The sequence below is a fragment of the Macaca nemestrina genome, chromosome 12 (genome assembly GCF_043159975.1).
Source record: "Macaca nemestrina isolate mMacNem1 chromosome 12, mMacNem.hap1, whole genome shotgun sequence".
In the NCBI taxonomy this organism is placed as follows: Eukaryota; Metazoa; Chordata; class Mammalia; order Primates; family Cercopithecidae; genus Macaca; species Macaca nemestrina.
In genome coordinates, this window is record NC_092136.1 from 100,679,531 (window position 1) to 100,700,034 (window position 20,504).

Sequence of the window (20,504 nt, forward strand, 5' to 3'; positions counted from 1 at the left end):
CCACAAAAATCACACTCTATTTCCTTCCTTTATTTAATCTGCTTACTGCCCATCTGTTGCCCAATCTCATGTGTACTTATCCCATCTAAATTCTCTTTTCTCATCTCTCAATCATTTGACTTTTTGGTCTTCCAATCATTGCTCTTGAGTCCATCTATTGGATAATGAATTCTTGAAATCCATAGACTCATACAATGTGGGCTATGTTCTGTACTCTTCCTGTGAGACTCCCATTTCCTACCCCTGGACAAAGCAAAGTTTCTTTTTCAACCCGGACTACATTTAGCACTTGTCTGTGCTTTATGACAACCATGGAGAGGAAGCAGGGAGAGCTGTATGGATTTGAGAGGGGCTCTACGATTTGTGAGAGCATTTTTTTTAACTGGAAAAGACAATGTTACTAAGTCACATAGGCTACTGTCACTAATGATGTGTACATTTGCTCATCAGAAATACAATGTCATACACCAACTAATTTTATGAGAAATAGTGATGTTAAGAGCATTGTGTGTGACAACAATAATACTTTTAATAAGGCAGAATAAAAAGATCTTGCTATCTAAGGGCTTAATCTGAACTTCCTTTTTTGGCTGGCAGAAGAGTATTTTAGAAATTGTTAAGTCAAAAATTAAGTAGGTTCAAATGCTTGTTTCTTTTTGTTTATTTGTTTTGGGTTTTTAAAAATTTTTATTTGTTTGAGATGACAGAGTCTTGTTCCGTTGCCCAGGCTGGAGTGCAGTGGCACAACCTTGGGTCACTGCAACCTCTGCCTCCTGGCTTCAAACGATTCTCATGCCTCAGCCTCCCTAGTAGCTGCTGGGATTACAGGTGCACGCCACCACACCCAGCTAATTTTTCTATTTTTAGTAGAGATGGGGTTTTACCATGTTGGCCAGGCTGGTCTCGAACTCCAGGTGATACGCCCACCTGGGCCTCCCAAAGTGCTGAGATTACAGGCTGAGCCACCTGGCATGGCCCCTCATATGTGTTTTAAATGTATATCTAATTCTTATTTCTTCTTTGCTTCTCTTTTTGATGACTGAATCATCTAAGTGAAATAAGACAGACACATAGTGCAAATATTGTATAATTTCATTTATATGAGATACCTACATTGTCAAATTCATAGAGACAGAAAGTAGAATGGTTACCAGGAGCTGGGAGGAGGGGAAACCAAGAAGAAACACTTGGTTTCTGTTTAGTCATCGCTTACCAGGCTTGAGCTTAACCTCAGATTATCTGAGTCTGGGTGGTCTAAATCTACATAATTAATTGAAAAGTAATAATAGCTTGACAGTAACACTTACTGAGTACATAGGAAGTGCCAGGCTTAAATGTCAGACATGAGTTACGTCAAGAAAAAGTTTTAGGCAGATTTACAAATGCCATATTAGTTTACTATCTTGTACTATATATTTGCTCTCAAAAACCAGTAAACAAAGCCCACACATCCTATTCCAGAATCAGGAAAACAAACAGAAACATTTCTCTGTGCCAAAGAGCTTGTCAGCCAATAATATATGTGAAGCTTACCATGCAGCTTACAGTGTCATGTGTTATGAAGCGGAGATTTCTGGACAGGCTATATTTCAATCCATTACATTTGTTTATGAAAACAAGCTTTCAGGTATTGCTGATCTTTTATACAGAAAGTCTATTCTCTTGGAAAGAATCTGGTTCAGTTAATTATGATGGAGAGAATAATGCATGGAAACAACAGTTTAAAACTGACAGTAAATCCACCTCAAAGCAAAAGCATTTCTGGTTTTTCTCAAGTAGTTGTGTTAATGTGGCATAAGAGAAAGCCTGACTAGCAGGTATAATTAAAGTATGAATCACAGGAATAGGGTATGAGTAACTATGAAAACACCTACAAGAAATAAGCCCATTATAACATGATAAACTTTAGGGACTCATGAGTGAAGGGTAGGGGAAAAAATCCTAATTCCATGTAAATGCAATGATGGGCCTGAGTGGAAACATATTGATAAACAGTAGCATCAGTGTATTATTAGCACAGCATCTGTGTGAGGCTGTGGAACATAGCATCTTCTGCCTTATGTTATATGGGTACTTATTCTCTGCGTTTCCTTTTTCTGAGAACTGCTTGAGGTCATGGATAATGCTGCTTCTATCTTTTTATGGAAATCACTTCCCCACCCAGACCTTAGTCATGTAGACAGTAGACATAAAACATATAATTACATACATGAACGGGCAAATGATAACCCATATCATAGAATCTACAACACATCTGCCCTGGCATGTAAGACGTTTAAAGAAAACTAAATATTGACATCCAACATATTAAATGCAACTTATGAAACACCATTGATGCATTTTTAAAGACTTAATCACAGTACGATGATTTAATGAAAAACAGGAAGAGAATGTTATATTTTATCGTTTCTTATCTCAGCAGTTTGGCACTGGATTCAGTTGTTAGGAACAGCAACATGGCAAAAGTTGAAAGGAAACTGTTTGGCATGGGTGGTTTTTTGTCTTTCAGGCAGAGTAATAAGTAAATATAAAATCACCTCAGGTGAAACACAGTCCACTGCTGTTTATGTCATGTCATTTCATTAACTGACAAACAGAATTACTGCCTCTCCCTTCCCCAACCCTGCAAAAGAAAAAAAAAAAATTGAAGAGTATTTAGTTGACAAAAATTCAACACTTGGAGTTGAAATGGCTCTAATGGTGACTGGCCATTTTGCCAATATATTGAGGGCCAAAGATGTACTTATGGATGGAAGGTGTTTTGAGATGGAGTCGTTCTGTCTCCCAGGCTGGAGTGAAGGGGAGCAATCTGGGCTCACAGCAATCTCCGCCTCCCAGATTCAAGTCACTCTCCTGCCTCCAAGTGACTCTCCCGCCTCAGCCTCCCGAGTAGCTGGGACTACAGGTGTGCGCTCCACCAGCCCCAGTTAATTTTTGTATTTTTAGTAGAAACTGGGTTTCATCGTGTTGGCCAGGATGGTGTCCAACTCCTGACCTCAAGTGATTCCCCTGCCTCAGCCTCCCAGAATGTTGGTATTACAGGCATAAGTCTGTACTGTTTACATGATCTTATCCTGTTTTAGGTTTACCTGTTATTTTTAATGTTCATGTACATTAAAAAAATTGAAACCAAAAATCTTGACTGGCTCTGACACTTAATTGGGAAAAATGTAAAGCACTTTAGTGGAATTTTTCCCATGATCTGTAGAATAGTTTTTAAACAGATGGTTCATATGGACAAAGCAATGAAAATGTAGAAATTAAAAGCAGATCCTTAAGAACAATATCTGAGTTCTCAGAAATCCTATAGATGATGTCAGGAGGAGATGTAAAGCAGTCGTTTCTTTTGCTGTCAAGGTTTTAAGGGAACAGAAATTTATTAGGTGAACCTCCACTGGAGGAAGGATAATGCCTGTGGGTAGGAGTTAACTATTTATTTCAAACTCCAGTCCACTTCAACAATTTGAAAATCTCCCCGCTCCTAGGACAAGTCCATCCAGGTGCCAATAGGAGATACTGCTCTTGTGATGCAAATAGGTATTCTTCTAGAAGTACGAGCACGTAAGTAGAGTGAGGATGACTTGAAGAATCATCCCACCTTCCCAGCTATGGAGTGGGGGCAGGGGGAAGAAACACCACCAGGCTGAATCAAGGAAACTGAGGGGTGGGAGAGCGACGGGACAACTTCTCAACGTGGAATTCAAATGCATTCAGTGTGAAAGTGTGAAGTAAAATCTAAACGAACTCTAGACAGTAGTATGTTCCATCTACGCTTCAAAACACTCAAACTTTAGGGAAACTTAACGTTGGTTTTTCTCCCAGAGAATTCTAGGGAGTGGGTGGAGGGGACGACTGTTAGGGGAGGTATATTGGGAGTCAGATCCTTTTGTGGAGCGGGGAACCCCGAAGTGTCACCAAGGGCTAGCCGAAACCAGGGGCCCAAGAGGGGACAGGGTTAACACCCCAGCCAAGGCCGGAGCGCAAGCGCGCGGCTGTAGCGCAGGGAGCCCTGGAGCCAAGTGCGGGAGGGCGGGTGGGGCAGGAGGGTAAAGGGGCGAAGGGGCGGGGTGGCGCGGGGTGGGAGCGCGGCGGCGGGGAGGAGGGTCTGGGAGCCCGAGTCCGATTTGCAAGCGCTCTGAGCCTGCGTCCGCCGAGGGGGAGGGTTTCCCCAGCAGGGCCGGAGTTGCGGCTGTGCGCTGCTTCTGGCTCACAACGCCGACGACTGTCAAGAGAGTTGGGGAGTGGAACTGCCGGAAGTGTCTGCGCGCAGTCAGAGAAACTTTCCTGCTCCGGCCGCGGCCCGGAGGCTCGCCGCCCCAGCGCTCCGAACGACGATGCGTCCCGTTGACAACAACCTGAGCGGACCCGCGCCTCGGCCCGCCGCCCGCGCCTGCGCTCGCCTTGCCTCGGGAGAGGAAGACTGAGCCCCGCGCAGGCGGTTCGGGGCTCGGGGCCCGTTTCCTTCGTGCAATCAGTCCCCTCACGTCCCGGCGCCTTCCCCGCGATCGCGCGTCCCCAGCGCCCGCCGCGGCCGCCGGCTGCCCCCGCCCTGACCGCCGGACCGGACGTTCCCGCGGCCGCCGCTGGCAGCGCCTGTGCCATGGGGCTGCCCACTCTGGAGTTCAGCGATTCCTACTTGGACAGCCCGGATTTCAGGGAGCGCTTGCAGTGTCACGAGATTGAGCTGGAGCGAACCAACAAGTTCATCAAGGAGCTCATTAAGGACGGCTCTCTGCTCATTGGGGCGTTGAGGAGTAAGTAGGACTGGCGGGGGAGTGGGCACCCGGATCCAGAGCGTCCCCGCGGGGTGCGGGTCCGAAGGGTGGGTTGGAAGAGTCGGAGCTTCTTTTGTTTGAATGGATTTGGGGACAAAAGCTGAAGAGCTCCCCTGCTGGTGGCCAACAAAGTTTGTTCTTAGGTGTTCTTTACTTATTTACTTACATATCTACAGGGAAGGGAAAGTTCTCTACAGGGCACTGGAACATAGCCTGAGGAAAGTCGTTCAAAGTCATCTTGTTGTGTAATGCTCCTAGAAAGATGTTGGGGACTTTAAATTTTTTAAAAAACATTGTTGTGTCTATTAATAGTTTGAACTAAAAAAGCCCTTAAGGGGGTAATCAAGAGTTTGTCTTAAGGATAAAATTAGGCTAGTTTAGTGATATTCAAAGAAAGTTATTAATTTCTCCCGTACATCAGTAGCTCTTCATTGGACACAGTCATTGAGTTGGCTTTTTAAAAAGCAGACATTTGCAGTTTTGCCATTTTGTAAGATAATCAAAGACAGCATGACACCAGTGCATTTTAACTCTGCAAGTTTTCTGTGCGTCTTAGTTTTGGTTTGCATTGTGTGGGTGTTGGGTGTGTCATTGGGATGAAAGTTCAGGAATTAAAGGCCAATCAGAACTTTTGAAGAGCTATAGAATATAAAGACCGTTATAGTGTATAATATAGGGCTTCTTCCACCTCCTTTCCCATACACCTCCTGACCAAATTTTCCTGCCTCCTTCTTGTATCCTCTGGATCTTTGCTTTCAATTACTAAGAACCTAAGAGTATCTGAAACTCAGGAGTTTCTCTTACAGAGAATTGAGCACAGCTACATGATATGGCTTGTTACCTTTCCCAGGAGGTATCTGCATCTTAAAAAAAAAAATTATTTATTTCTTTTTCTTTTTTTTTCCATCTTCAAAGGAGCCTTTGAAAAGTATTTGCATCTTAATAGAGGTTTCTGGACGTTTTAACTACTGAAATGAAGCCCTGGAATCTCTGGTCACTTAAAGCTGGGTGAATGAGATACTTTAAAAAGGTAGAGAGACCTTTGGGTGATCTAGTAATCCTCAGGACATATATGGGGGCATCATCTTTGTATAACATGGTAGGGATGTGTGTGCCTAAAACTGAGACCATGCTAGCATCGGATCTATATTTTGAAACACGTATTAGCAGTAAGGAGGGAGCTTAGCAAGATGTCTTGAAATTAGTGTGCTCCAAAATATCTTTTATTTTAACCATCCCAAATGTTAAAACATTTACTTAACCACTTGTGTTACTTAACCAAGGTAAAGATAATGTATTTTATGCCCATATTCACTTAATTTCTGAATTCGAGGCTACTACTGATAATGGCATTTACTGTGATTTGTGAAAAATATAGTTTGTCTGCAATTCTTGTCACCCTGCGTAAACACTAATGTGAACTGTCCTTCCTCTGGCTTGCAAATCCTGGTTAAAATCTCACGGGACTAACCTCTTTGCATCTAAGACAGCATGATGCCTCTTCAAAAAGAGCTGCATCTCAGAGTGCCAAATGCCAAGCCAATTCTTGTTGGAGGTGCCAGATGTTCTACATTTTTCTCCCCGCTCTGCTTGAGATAAACTTTAGTGTTTTAGAAGTTGAAAATACTTACATACCTGTGATAAATGCTCTGACAGGTACATTATATTACAAGTGACATTACATACTTTATTATGATGGTTGAATCTAGCTTTGTAAAAAGTCAGGTGATTCCCATCATTATAGTTTGTTCTTCCATTCATAAGTGAAGAAATCTTGGGAGTGTAGGCTCTTTGAAGATATAGGCCCTGCATCATTAATTTGGCTTATGTACTTAAATATACAACCTGCTGTCTTTCTAGGATTCTTAAGTTTGTGGTGAGAGTGTATTGCTGTAACTAACATTTGATTATTACTTCTTTCATTGTGAAAAGGAAAATATTTTATTCCTTGGTAAAATAATTCCTAACAGCAGCTGCCAAATAGGAGGGATTTTGGAGCAAAGGAACCCTTGAAGTCACACTATTGCACTGATTTTTTTTCCTACCAAGCCACCTTTTGTCCGTTGGGGAGGATGCTCTGAGGCTGGGCTGCAGCTGCTTGGATAATAGGAGGAGTATGTCAAAAGGATTCGAGGCCTGCTTGGTTCTATCACTGGCTGCCCCTGCCCTGACCACTAGCCCAGACATGTCCCCTGGCAGAGTACCATGGGGCTGCCCATTCCACTTTGGGAGCCTCCCTGTACCATGAGTCTGCCCACTCCACTGAGGGAGCTCTTCTTCCCCCAGTCTGTCCTTTCTGTTTTTCTTTCCTGCCTGGTGAGGACTTCACCTTCCCTCACTTTATACAGACTATTTCAATAGATGTATCCATTATCCATTTCAGTTTTTTTTTTTTTTTTAAGCACTGCACTGTTATTTTTGTTAATAATTAATGCATTCTTTTTTTTTTTTTTTGGAGAGGGAGTCTCGCGCTGTCGCCCAGGCTGGAGTGCAGTGGCCGGATCTCAGCTCACTGCAAGCTCCGCCTCCCGGGTTTGCGCCATTCTCCTGCCTCAGCCTCCCAAGTCGCTGGGACTACAGGCGCCCGCCACCTCGCCCGGCTAGTTTTTTGTATTTTTTAGTAGAGACGGGGTTTCACTGTGTTAGCCAGGATGGTCTCGATCTCCTGACCTCGTGATCCGCCCGTCTCGGCCTCCCAAAGTGCTGGGATTACAGGCTTGAGCCACCGCGCCCGGCCAATTAATGCATTCTTAATGTAAAATGTTTAGCAGACAATCATCCATGTATTTCTAAGCATATTATATTATTTTTATCCCTGTTGTTAACTTTTTTTTTTTTTTTTTTTTTTTTTTGAGACGGAGTCTCTGCCGCCCGGGCTGGAGTGCAGTGGCCGGATCTCAGCTCACTGCAAGCTCCGCCTCCCGGGTTCACGCCATTCTCCTGCCTCAGCCTCCCAAGTAGTTGGGACTACAAGCACCCGCCACCTCGCCCGGCTAGTTTTTTTTTGTATTTTTTAGTAGAGACGGGGTTTCACTGTGTTAGCCAGGATGGTCTCGATCTCCTGACCTCGTGATCCGCCCGTCTCGGCCTCCCAAAGTGCTGGGATTACAGGCTTGAGCCACCGCGCCCGGCCAATTAATGCATTCTTAATGTAAAATGTTTAGCAGACAATCATCCATGTATTTCTAAGCATATTATATTATTTTTATCCCTGTTGTTAACTTTTCCCGTGAGAGTTTTGGCTTGCACTCTCTTAGTTAATACACACCTGACCGTTCTGATAAGTCACACATGCTCCTTGCTCTGTGGTTCAAGTTGTAATTTCTTCAGTAGACTATTTGGAAGGCTCCTTTAAATTGAACTAGAAGATTTCAATTGAACTAGATGATTTCAATTTTAAGTAATACATATAAGATACTTAACGTGTGTTTAAACATCTATTATTACGTTTAAGATTCATGTGCACTTGGAGAAAAAGGATAATAGTTAATTAAGTGTATTGACCTAGAGTTGGATTTGAATTTTGGTGTCATCAAGTACAGTGTGATAGTTGGCAAGTAAGTTAACCTCTCTTAGTCCTAACTTTCCTGTGAAGTGAGGAAAATCTATAACAATCTTACCATCAGGATTGTTTGGTCATTTTGTTATATGCCACATAGATATTTTGTGAGTGATGTTTGAAAATATTCTTACTGGTGAATAGTTTTAGTTAATGGTGTATGATTGAACATCTCTACCCTTTTCATCAAATATAATTCTTTGAACTGTATCCTTTTAACAGGTGTCAGTCTCAAAATTTGAGCTGTGAAAGAGTTGGTTACTTTTGCTTATTAACTTTTTTTCCTTTTAGGAATTACATTCAAAGAAACATTTCAAAATTGATTTTTTATATAATTTACCCTTTACTTTTTCTTGTCTTTATACTTTTGAATTCAAAGAGTCATCTTTAAGTAAAATGAGCTTTCTCCTTGTAAGAATACACAGACCCCCAAAAAGAGACAAAAAGAGAATAGACAGAAATAGACAGAATGGAAACTTGAGTAGCAAGGAGATTTTTATTTATTTATGTTTTTGAGACAGGGTCACTCTGTCATCCAGGCCAGAGTGCAGTGGTGCAAACATGGCTCACTGCAGCCTCTCCCTCCCAGGCTTAGGTGATCCTCCCACCTCAGCCTCCCCAGTAGCTGGGACCATAGAAATGCACCACCAGGCCAGGCTCATTTTTGATATTTTTTGTAGAGTCAAGGTTTATACCATGTTGTCCGAGCTGGTCTCATCAAACCCCTGGGTTCAAGCGATCTGCCTGTCTCCACCTCCCAAAGTGCTGAAATTATAGGCATGAGCCATCACACCCAGTGCCACAAGATTTTAAGTGTTCTAACCACAGACACAAAAGTGATAAGTTTATGGGGTAATGATCATATCAGCATGATTTAGCCATTCTACAATGTGTGAAATATATATAACATCATGTTATGTCTATCAAAACATTATATTGTATACCATAAATACATACCACTTTTGTTTGTCAATAAAAAATTAAAAAAGAAATAAATAGCAAGAGTTATACTCATTGAGTTGAATTGATTGGGTGGGAGAGCATTATCATCTTTCCTTCTCCACCCTAGCCTGCAGCATCTTGACTGTCCTTTCTCCCTTATTTCAGTCTTCTTCTAGTTCCCTTAAGCTGGAACTGGCCTGCTGTTTGGTCTACTTTTTGGAAAATGTTTCTAAACTTATACGTTTAGTATTGATCAAAGGAAAAAAAAGATAAAGGACTCTTGTATACATTTAATTATTTCTTGTGATAATTAAATATACACAAGCATGGAACTATAATTCTATGCTTATAACATTCATGCAATCTTAAAATCAGTTTACAAAGTAAATAAAAACAATATTGTGAAACCAATACAAAACTTGTCAGCAACATTTAGTTAATCTAATGGACGATGTTATTGTGCTGAAGCTAATTTTCTTCTCAGAGGTTGCTGATAATATCTGGTGTGTTGTTGGTGATTCATTTTCTCACTACTTTTCCCAGTTGCAACCTGCAGTTCTTGAGAATCTTCTTGCCCTGATGATGGCCTTCCTTCCATCAGAAGCTTTATTTGTTTATTACTCGGTCATATTGCCTTTGTTCTGGTAGCAGTTGTTCCTGGCACTAGTGATCCATGACCCAAATGAACATGGCACCGATTATGTTGATGATGTGGACAGCGCAGTTAATTAAGGCATTAGCCAGAGGAGAGCACAGTTTCTTAAAGGTGTCTACCCTGAGTGTCCACAGACCTCAGTTTGAGATACACTGCTATGATATATTTTTGATTTGGGAATTAAGTAGGTGTTTTTAGTAAAGGAAAACCCTAAGTGCAAACAGCGGGTGGAAATGTCTTAGGCAAGATGAGGTACCTCTGCCTTTCATTTTCTGTGTTTCACTAACTCAGCTTAGCCTTTTTTCACTTAGTGTTTTACTTTTTAAGTCAGCTTTGATTTTGTGTGTGTGTTCTGGGCCCACTTTGCTACTAGAATTTTTGGTGGCACAAGGAAAGATTAAAAGGGGGGGAAAAGGCAAGTTTACAAAATTGGAGACTTCCCATAGTTACTGCCCTGTTTACTTGGTCATCCTTTAGCTTTTTGTAAGAACTGCCATGGTTTTAGGCTCTTTTTGGTTATTTAAATTTGCACGTAGTTGGGTTTTTTTTTTTTTTTTTTTTAAATTGGAACTCATCGTGGACTCCTGTTTATTCGGCAAAGAGTCCCTTATTCCACTAAGGTTGTTTGCTTGTGTAGTTGGGCAGCCTAATCAGAGGTGTGGAGGTGTAATTACTTCAACCATTCATTTACTTCTTATAATCATTAGAATTTAAGTTAAATGAGCAGAAGTAATTGCATCTTTCAGATGAGCTGTAATTAATTTTAGGAACTAGTAGATTAGGAATGTGGTGCTTTAAGGTTCTGTTTCCAGAGACCTGTTGCAAGTAAAAGCAGTTATACTTGTGTTAATTTAAATGTGAGCCTTGGCGCTCATTAGAGTGAAATTAAATTGGGCTGGCTATTTACTTCCATCTTACCTCTCTTCTCATGATCTCCATGAGCTTAATAGTTGCCCTTTAACAGTATCTTTATTTCTCCTAGATTTCTTTTTTCAGCCGGTTGTAATTAAAGGCCTCTTCTGAGTTAGGTCAGAGAATGGGTTGCTGTTGGAACAAAAAACAGTTCCTGTCTAGTGGAGACTGGCTTAGCAATAACTGCCTTTTGCACTGCCTATTACAGTTATGATCAAGGTACTTTCATAGTGCAGGAAACTCAGGTAACCACTACATTTTAAGTCATTGAAGAGCTGATTTAGCAAGTCTCCATTCATTTATTAACATTTCTTAGAGTACAGTGCTGATTGTGTTAATGATGGTGTTTAAGAATTATTCAGATTATATAAGATGAAAACGATAAAGCTTACATTAGGATTGGTTCCTTTTCTTTTTTTTTTTTTTGATGGAGTCTTGCTCTGTCCCCAGGCTGGAGTGCAGTGTGGCATGATCTTGGCTTGCTGCAACCTCTGCCTCCCTGGTTCAAGCAGGTCTTGTCTCAGCCTCCCAAGTAACTGGGATTACAGGCGTGTGCCACCACTCCCGGCTAATTTTTTGTATTTTTAGTAGACATGCGGTTTCACCATGTTGGCCAGGCGGGTCTCAAACTCCTGACCTCAAGTGATCCACCCACCTCGGCCTCCCAGAATGCTGGGATTGCAGGCGTGATCCATAGCACCTGGCCGGGATTGCTTTGGTGTCAAGTGCAGTTTTATTAATGTGTATATGGAGAATGGCAAATCTTTTCTCTAGATTCATGAACAGAAATAATATCCTAATATTTTAAAATGAGGAGATTAAGCTGCATTAAGTAAATGATATGCAACACTGAAATGTTTATTTTAGATAGATAAGAAAGGTTGAAGGAAAGGGGGGTTATTTAGTCTTAAATCACTTTCATGAATATTGATTTCTTGCCAGAGCCGTGATTGCCACCTTTTCTGTCCCAGCCATCTCTGCAGTATAAATGGTAATTTCTGCTCATTTCAGCCTTCTAGGCAGGTGCCAGCCTCCCTGCAGCTCTACCTGCCACCCACCAATTTCACCTTGCAGCTCTTCCAGTCTTCCTTTTCCTCTAGCCTGCTGAATCTCTGCCCAGCATCTGATAATCCTTATAGTATATCTCCAGTGATTCAGGCCTCATCAACCATGGGCTGCTTCTTGCTGACTTTCATCCTGAAAATTAAAATCATGTGCTGAGGTCAGGTGCGGTGGCTCACGGCTGTAATCCCAGCACTTTGGGAAGCTGAGGTGGGTGGATCACTTGAGGTCAGGAATTCGAGACCCGCCTGGACAACATGGTGAAACACTGTCCCTACTAAAAATACAAAAAATCAGCTGGGCATGGTGGTGCACACTTGTAATTACAGCTACTCAGGAGGCTGAGGCAGTAGAATAACTTGAACCCAGGAGGCAGAGGTTGCAGTGAGCAGAGATTGCGCCACTGCACTCCAGCCTGGGTGACAGAGTGAGACTCAGTCTCAAAAAGAAGTAGTAAATAATAAAAACACTTGCTGAGTACCTGGATCTGTAAGGCACAGGGCCTGTACTCCATGTTTTACGGCTGCCATGTTCTGAGTTATAATGGCTGGTTTTTGTATAAGCATAGCAACTTACATAACATTTGTTCACCTTAATGGCCCTTGAAGCAAAGGAAAAGAGGCAGGATGATACCAGGACAGTCAATGGAAATGTAATTATTTTAATTATTTTGTCTTTGGCTAGGTGAATTTAAACATCAGTCTGGATATTTCTGGTAAGGTAGATTCTTCTCTCTATGATTCATTTGCTCTTGATGCTTGGGCTGGAATGCAATAGCGTGATCTTGACTCACCGCAACCTCCACCTCCTGGGTTCAAGTGATTCTCCTGCCTCAGCCTCCCAAGGAGCTGGGATGATAGGTGGCCGTTATCACGCATAGCTAATTTTTTTGTGTTTTTAGTAGAGATGGGGTTTCATCACGTTAGCCAGGCTGGTCTCAAACTCCTGACCTCAGGCAATCCACCCTCCTCGGCCTCCCAAAGTGCTGGGATTACAGGGGTGAGCCACCGCACCTGGCCTCTAGGATTCATTTAACCAGAATATTTGGTTAATCAGAATACTCCATTCTTTATATCTGCAGTATTCTGATTCTGTTATCAAGAATCTAGTTATAATACTAAAGAAAATGTTTTGGTGGAACACAGATAGAACACTGTGTGTAAGGAATGTGAACTGTGGAATAGTAAGGTATCTTATAGTAGCTAATAATCTGTCAGTCGTCCCAACCTTTTTCCTTTTTGCAGACATGGGAACACATAAAAGAGGAAAAATAAGCCTGAAGTTTCTAGGATTTTGAGAATAGTTCTTCTAATTTAATTTTTACGTGAAATATAGTGGGGAAAAGCTAGGATAAAGCTGATAGTGGCTGGGCGTGATGGCTCACAGCTGTAATCCCAGTGCTTGGGGAGGCCGAGGCAGATGGATTGTTTGAGTTCGAGTTGGAGACCAGCCTGGGCAACATGATGAAAACCCATCTCGACAAAGTATACAAAAAATTAACTGGTGTGGTGATGTGTGCCTATAGTCCCAGCTCCTTGGGAGGCTGAGGTGGAAAGATCGATTGAAGATCGGGAGGTTGAGGATGCAGTGAACCATGATCGTGCCACTCCACTTTAGCCTGGACAACAGAGCAAGACCCTGTGTCAAAACAACAACAACAACAAAAAATAATAATAAAACACGTTGTAGATTATTTTATGTAAAATCAATTATGACAGATTTTCAGTTCCAATTTTTAGATTCTATGGTAAAAGTCTATTTATTTTTATTTTTTTATTTTATTTATTTATTTTTTTTGAAGCAGAGTTTCTCTCTTGTCACCCAGGCTGGAGTGCAATGGCGTGATCTTGGCTGACTGCAACCTCCACCTCCCGGGTTCAAGCGATCCTCCTGTCTTACCCTCCTGAATAGCTGGGATTACAGGCGTGCACCACCACACCCAGCTAATTTTTTGTTGTCTTTTTAGTAGAGATGGGGTTTCACCATGTTGGTCAAGCTGGTCTGGAACTCCTGACCTCGTATGATCCACCCGCCTCAGCCTCCCAAAGTGCTGAGATTACGGGTGTGAGTCACTGTGCCCGGTCCCCTAATTTTTAATTTTATTTTAATTTTTAGAGACAGGGTCTTGCTGTGTTTCCCAGGCTGGAGTGCAGTGGCTATTCAGAGGCAAGATCGTAGTGCACTACCGCCTCAAACTCCTGGCCTCAATCAGTTCTCCCACCTCAGCCTCCTGTGGAGCTGGAACTATAGGAGCATGCCACTGCACTCATCTCAAAAAGTCTTAATTTTTAAAGGTGTTTTTAAAATGCCGAACATGACATTCTAAAATGTTGGTTTATCTGACTTGGTGATCATCTCTGGGTATACTGGAGAGGATCTTCTATTTTGTTAAGAATGGGGAACCATCCCAGGAGGTTGTCAATGTCAGGTAATATGTAAAAAAAAAATTGGAAAACTGCTGCCTGTATATAAACTTGTTAGATTAATTATAGTACTATCCCTGAATCTTGGCTTTACTCTGGAAAAAAGTAGGTAGACATGGAATGACATCCCTTTATTTGGAAGTTAGGCGCATTCATCAGTAGTGGAATTTCTATGATATTTCCTCATGCAAATCTAAAAAGCCGTATTGCCTACTGCTCTATGAAAGACATGCCAAATAGTGTTCCCTCGTGTGTAAATATATACTGGAGCTTATCCAAATGAAAGACTCAGGTTCAGTTTTCTCTTTTATATGCAGGAAAAGTGATGATTTAATTTGGAAGACTGGTCTGTGTCTGTGTGTGGACGGGAGTGATAAGGCACTAATAGAAATAAGTATTCTGTGTAGTGTATTATCCCTTTCAAATGAGAGCTATGTAAATTGGTTTAGTTCGCTGTTGTGAGAATTTTGTCTTCTTCATTTATTTAATTTCCTTATTCCTTAAAATGTCTGAATGAAAGATAGGGCCCAAAAGGGGTGAGGGTGGGAGTGGATAGCAAGGGGAAGCAAATTAAAGTCAGTTGTGAAAACAATTTACGCATTATGGTTTTGGAACTTGTATTAGACTTTCTTTTCCTTCTATGAAAAAGTTACTCTATAATACTAGAGAATCAAAAGACTCTAAGACTAGCCTTCCAACTGTTTTGTTAATTTATTTTAAAACATATTTTAATTAAAAATTAATTATTTGTAGAGATAGGGTCTTGCTATGCTGCCTTGGCTTGTCTCCAACTCCTAGCCTCAAGCCATCCTCCCACCTCAGCCTCCCTAAGTGTTGGGATTACAGGCACAAGCCACCACACCCAGGCTTCCAACTGTTTTAAAAGTTGGTTGTAATCCCATTACTTTGGGCAGCTGAGGTGGGAGGATCATTTGAGGCCAGGAGTTCAAGACTGGTCTGGGCAACACAGTGAGACCTGTCCCTATAGGAAAAAAAGAAAATTATCTGGGTGTGGTGGTGTGCACCTGTAGTCCCAGCTACTTGGGAGGCTGAGGCAAGAGGATCACTTGAGCCCAGGAGGTCAGTGCTGCCGTGAGCCATGATCACGTCACTGTACTCCAGCCTGGGCCACAGAGCAAGACCCTGTCTTAAAAAAAAGGTCATTTTCCAAAATGGAGAAACCCCGTTCCCCGTTTCTACTAAAAATACAAAATTAGCCCGGCGTGGTGGCAAATGCCTGTAATTCTAGCTACTCGGGAAGGGAAGGCTGAGGCAGGAGACTCGCTTGAACCCGGGAGGAGGAAGTTGCAGTGAGCCGAAATTGCACCATTGTACTCTAGCCTGGGCAACAAGAGTGAAATTCTGTCTGAAAAAAAAAAAGGTCCTTTTTTTTTTTTTTTTTTAAGTTGGTTGTGGAAAACTTAAGGAACAACATTCTCTTTAAAAATCGTCGACTTTAGAGATAATCGAGGTGACTTTTTTAGAGGCACACTGTTTGTGGGAGATTTGGGAAAGCTGTGTACCATGAAATAATGATGTTGACATATGAGCTAAGGAGGGAGTTTTTAAAAGCAATTCTGGTTTTCCTTAGGGGTGACTTTTGCTAAGGTTATTACTTCTTGTAGTTCCAGCTCCATCACTGAACCTGTTTCTCAGTCTGTGATGTTTCAGAGCTCCTCTTCCATTTTCATTTTATTTCTTCTTCCTTTCTCTTAAATATTGGTGGTGCCTTCTCAGCTCTTTGACTGTTTGCTTTCCTTGTGTGATAACATCTGCTCCCAGGGATCCAGCCCTGACCTAATTTTCCTAGACTTTGGGCCTGATTTTTACCAGCCTAGGAGATATAACTACCCTGATGCCGATGTGCTTTAGGCAAATCAGACTCAATCTGTCAAAAAATAAGTTTTTCTTTTCCTCCAGCTTGCTCTCTTTATATTCCTTTTTGTTCAGTTATAACATCATGCATCTGGTAATCTTCTCAGGAAACACTGAGTCCTTCTAACTCTTCCCATTTTTCACCCCATCCATTTTGTTAGCCCTATAATTCTATATCGAAAATATTTCAAATTTGATTTTCTCTGTCTGCATTAATATATTTAGTTTATATATATAGAGATTAATGATTTTTTTCTTAGCTTAAAACAGAAGTTTATTCATATATATATATAGCGTGATCCCGGCTCACTGCAACCTTTGCCTCCTGGGTTCAAGGGATTCTCCTCCCTCAGCCTCCCGAGCAGCTGGGATTACAGGGGTGCGCCACCATGCCCAGCTAATTTTTGTATTTTTAGTACATATGGGGTTTCACCATGTTGGCCAGGCTGGTCTCTAACTCCTGACCTCAGGTGATCCACCTGCCTTGGACTCACAAAGTGCTGGGATTACAGGTGTGAGCCACCGTGCTTGGTGATTCTCTTATAATTCTTGAGGTTAGAAATTTGAAATAAAAACCAAACACCGCATGTTCTCACTCATAGGTGGGAACTGAACAATGAGATCACTTGGACTCAGGAGGGGGAACATCACACACCGGGGCCTATCATGGGGAGGGGGGAGGGGGGAGGGGGGAGGGATTGCATTGGGAGTTATACCTGATGTAAATGACGAGTTGATGGGTGCAGCACACCAACATGGCACAAGTATACATATGTAACAAACCTGCACGTTATGCACATGTACCCTACAACTTAAAGTATAATAATAATAAATAAATTAAAAAAAAAATTTGAAATAAAAGTGCCGGCAATGCCATGCTCTGTCTGAGGTCTCTGTGGGAGGACCCTTCCTTGCCCTTTCTAGCTTCTGGTGGTTGCCAGCCATCCAGGGTATTCTTGGCTTGTAGATGCATCACTCCAGTCTCTGCCTCTACTGTCACATGTTATTCTCCCTATGTGTCTCTGTTTATTATACAGGCAGATGTCAGAGATATTGCAGGTTTCGTTGCAGACGGCTGCAATAAAGTGAATATCACAATGCAGTGAGTTACGTACATTTTTTTGTTTCCCAGTGTATGTAAAGCTTATGTTTACACTATACATAGTCTATTAAATGTGCAATAGCATTGTGTCTAAAAAATGTGCAAACCTTAATTACAAGATACTTTATTGTTGAAAAATGCTAACAATCATCAGAGCCTTCAGCAAGTCATAATCTTTTTTGTTGGTGAAGGGTCTTTCCTGGATGTTCACAGCTGCTGACTGATCAGGGTGGTGGTTGGTGAAGGCTGGAGTTCCTGTAGCAATTTCTTAAAATAAGACAACAGTGGGGTTTGTCCACAGATTGACTCTTCCTTGTGCAAAAGATTTCTCTATACCATGAAATGCTGTTTGATAACATTTCACCCATAGTAGAACTTCTTTCAAAATTGGAATCTATCCTCTCAAACTCTGATGCTGCTTTTTTAAAGTTTATATAATATTCTAAATCCTTTGCTGTCATTTTAACAATGTTCACAGCATCTTCACCAGCAGTTGATTCCACATGGAGAAACCAATTTCTTTGCTCATCTGTAAGAAGCACCTCTTCATTTGTTTAAGTTTGAGATTGCAGCAATTCAGTCACATCTTTAGGCTCTACTGCTAATGCCGCTTCTCTTGCTATTGCCATTACATCTGCATTTGCTTCCTCCACTGAAGTCTTAAACCCCTTCAAGTCATACATAAGTGTTAAAATCAACTTTTTCCAGACTTCTATTAACGATATTTTAACCTCCTCTCATGAATTACAAATGTTTTCAATGATATTTAGAATGGTGAATCCTTTCCAGAAGGTTTTCAATGTACTTTGCTGAGATCCGTCAGAGGAATTGCTATCTATGGCGGCTATGGCCTTACAAAATGTATCTCTTAAATCATAAGATTGGAAAGTTGAAATTACTTCTTGATCCATGGGCTACAGAATGGATATTGTGTTCGTTGGCATGAAAGCAATATTAATCTTTTTGTACATCCCCATCATAGCTCTTGGGTGACCAAGTACATTGTCAGTGAGCAGTAATATTTTAAAATGAACCTTTTTTTTTTTTTTTTCCCTGAGCAATAGGCCTCTAACCACACAGTGGATTAAAATATTCAGTAAACAGAGGTACTGTCATTCAGGCTTTGTTCCATTTCTAGTGCATGGGAAGAGTGGATTTAGCATGCTTCTTAAGGACTCTAGGATTTTCAGAATGGTAAATGAGCATTGGCTTCAACTCAGTGTCACCAGCTGCTTGGGCACCTGACAGGAGAGTCAGCCTGAAGCTTTGAAGCCAAGTGTTGACTTCTCCTCTGTAGCTAGGAAAGTCCTATAGACGTCTTCTTCCAATAGAAGGTGGCTTCATGACCACATTGAAAGTCTCTTGTTTATTGTAGCCACCTTCATCCATGCTCTTAGCTAGATCTTCTGGAGAGCTTGCTGCAGCTTCTACATCAGCACTTGCTGTTTCACCTTGCTCGTTTATCATATGGGGATGGCTTCTTTTCTTGTACCTCTTGAACCAACCTCTGCTTGCTTCAAACTTTTCTTCTGCAGCTTCCTCACCTGTCTTATAGAAATCATAGTATTGAAGAGAGTTAGGACCTTGGTCTGGATGAGGCTTTAGCTTAATGCAATATTGTGGCTGGTTTGATCTTATCTACAGATCACTTAGACTTTCTCCATATCAGCAATAAGGCTATTTTGCTTTCTTGTCATTTGTGTGTTCACTGAAGTGGCATCTTTTTTTTTTTTTTTTCCTACCTCATGGAACTAGGAGAAATGGAGTAGCACTTTTAATTTCCTTCAAGAACTTTTCCTTTGCATTCATAACTTGACTGACAACAGAGGCCTAGCTTTCAGACTGTCTTGGCTTTTGTTGTGCCTGCTTCATGAAGTTTGATCATTTTATCTTTAAAGTGAGGGATGATTGGGCACGGTGGCTCGCACCTGTAATCCGAGCACTTTGGGAGGCGAAGGTGGGCAGATTGCTTGAGCTTAGGAGATTGAGACCTGCCTGGTCAACATGGCAAGACCCTGTCTCAAAATAATAATAATAATAATAATAATATAGTATATAAAAATTAAAAAATAAAAAATAATAAAGTAAGGGACATGCAACTCTTCCTTTCATTTGAATACTTGGAGGCCATTGTAGGGTTATTAGTTGGCCTAATTTTAATATTGTTGTGTCTCAGAGAATAGGGAGGCACAAAAAGAAAAACAGAGATGGAGGACTGCCTGATTGGTGGAACAGTTAAAACACAGACAACATTTATTGACTAGGTTCACTGGCTTATACAGACACTGTTCATGGCATCCCAAAATAGTTACAATGGTAACATCAAAGAGCACTGGTCACAGGTCATGATAAAGATGTAGCAATAATGAAGAAATTGTAATATTGTGAGAATCGCCAAAATGTGATGGAGACAGGAAACGAGCACATGCTTTTGGCAAAGTGGTATCAATAGGCTTGCTTGATGCGGTGTTGTAAAAAACCTTCAGTTTGTAGAAAATATCTGCTAAGTGCAATAAAATGAGGTTTGCCTGTATTTTGGTTAGTCTTTCAATTTGAATAGAAACATCTAGGTGCCTAGAATATTTTGTGGGTTTTTTTTTTTTTTTGACATGGAAGTTTTGCTCTTGTTGCCCAGGCTGGAGTGCAATGGCACAATCTCGGCTCACTGCAACCTCCACCTCCCGAGTTCAAGCGATTCTACTGCCTCAGCCTCCTGAGTAGCTGGGATTACAGGCACGTGTCACCACGCATGGATAATTTTTGTGTTTTTAGTAGAGATGGGGTTTCACCATGTTGGCCAGACTAGTCTCGAACTCCTGACCTCAGGTGATCTGCCCACCTCGGCCTCCCAAAATGCTGGGATTACAGGCATAAGCCACTGCGCCCAGCCTTGGATATTTGTGTTCTAATTAGCTCTTACCATATTGTGGATGCTCAGTAACTACTGAACATCAACCAGTTTGCATTTTACTAAGGGCATGAGATGGAGGAGGATTTTGAATATCTGTGTAGTAAATGAGCCAGAGAATGGGGACTATGAATATACTGTTTCGTAGTATTTTCAGCAGGTTTTACGTGCAACTGTGCTGGCTTCTCTGTGCTAACTTTTCAGACTAGATAATCTTGGGGAACATCATCAGGAGTTAGAGCTTTGTTCCAGTGTTGGCATTGCCACTAACCAGTATTATGGGTCCAAGCC

General features: G+C 41.5%; 1 protein-coding gene and 1 long non-coding RNA gene across 2 annotated transcripts in view; one reads left to right on the plus strand and one right to left on the minus strand.

The window, feature by feature from the left end:
- Positions 1-1,074: 1,074 nt before the first annotated feature.
- On the minus strand, positions 1,075-4,877 carry LOC112427173 (uncharacterized). The gene is made up of 2 exons (XR_003018645.2): positions 4,555-4,877; positions 1,075-2,623 (listed from the first exon to the last, which is right to left on the minus strand). It is a non-coding gene; the product is annotated as an uncharacterized lncRNA (long non-coding RNA).
- LOC105466506 (Rho GTPase activating protein 42) overlaps positions 4,151-20,504 on the plus strand; it is a 312,048-nt gene continuing 295,694 nt past the window's right edge. Inside the window, exon 1 of the mRNA XM_071075500.1 lies at positions 4,151-4,754. Within this exon, the coding sequence (XP_070931601.1) occupies positions 4,601-4,754 (154 nt within the window). The 5' untranslated portion in view covers positions 4,151-4,600. The remainder of the gene's footprint in view (positions 4,755-20,504) is intronic.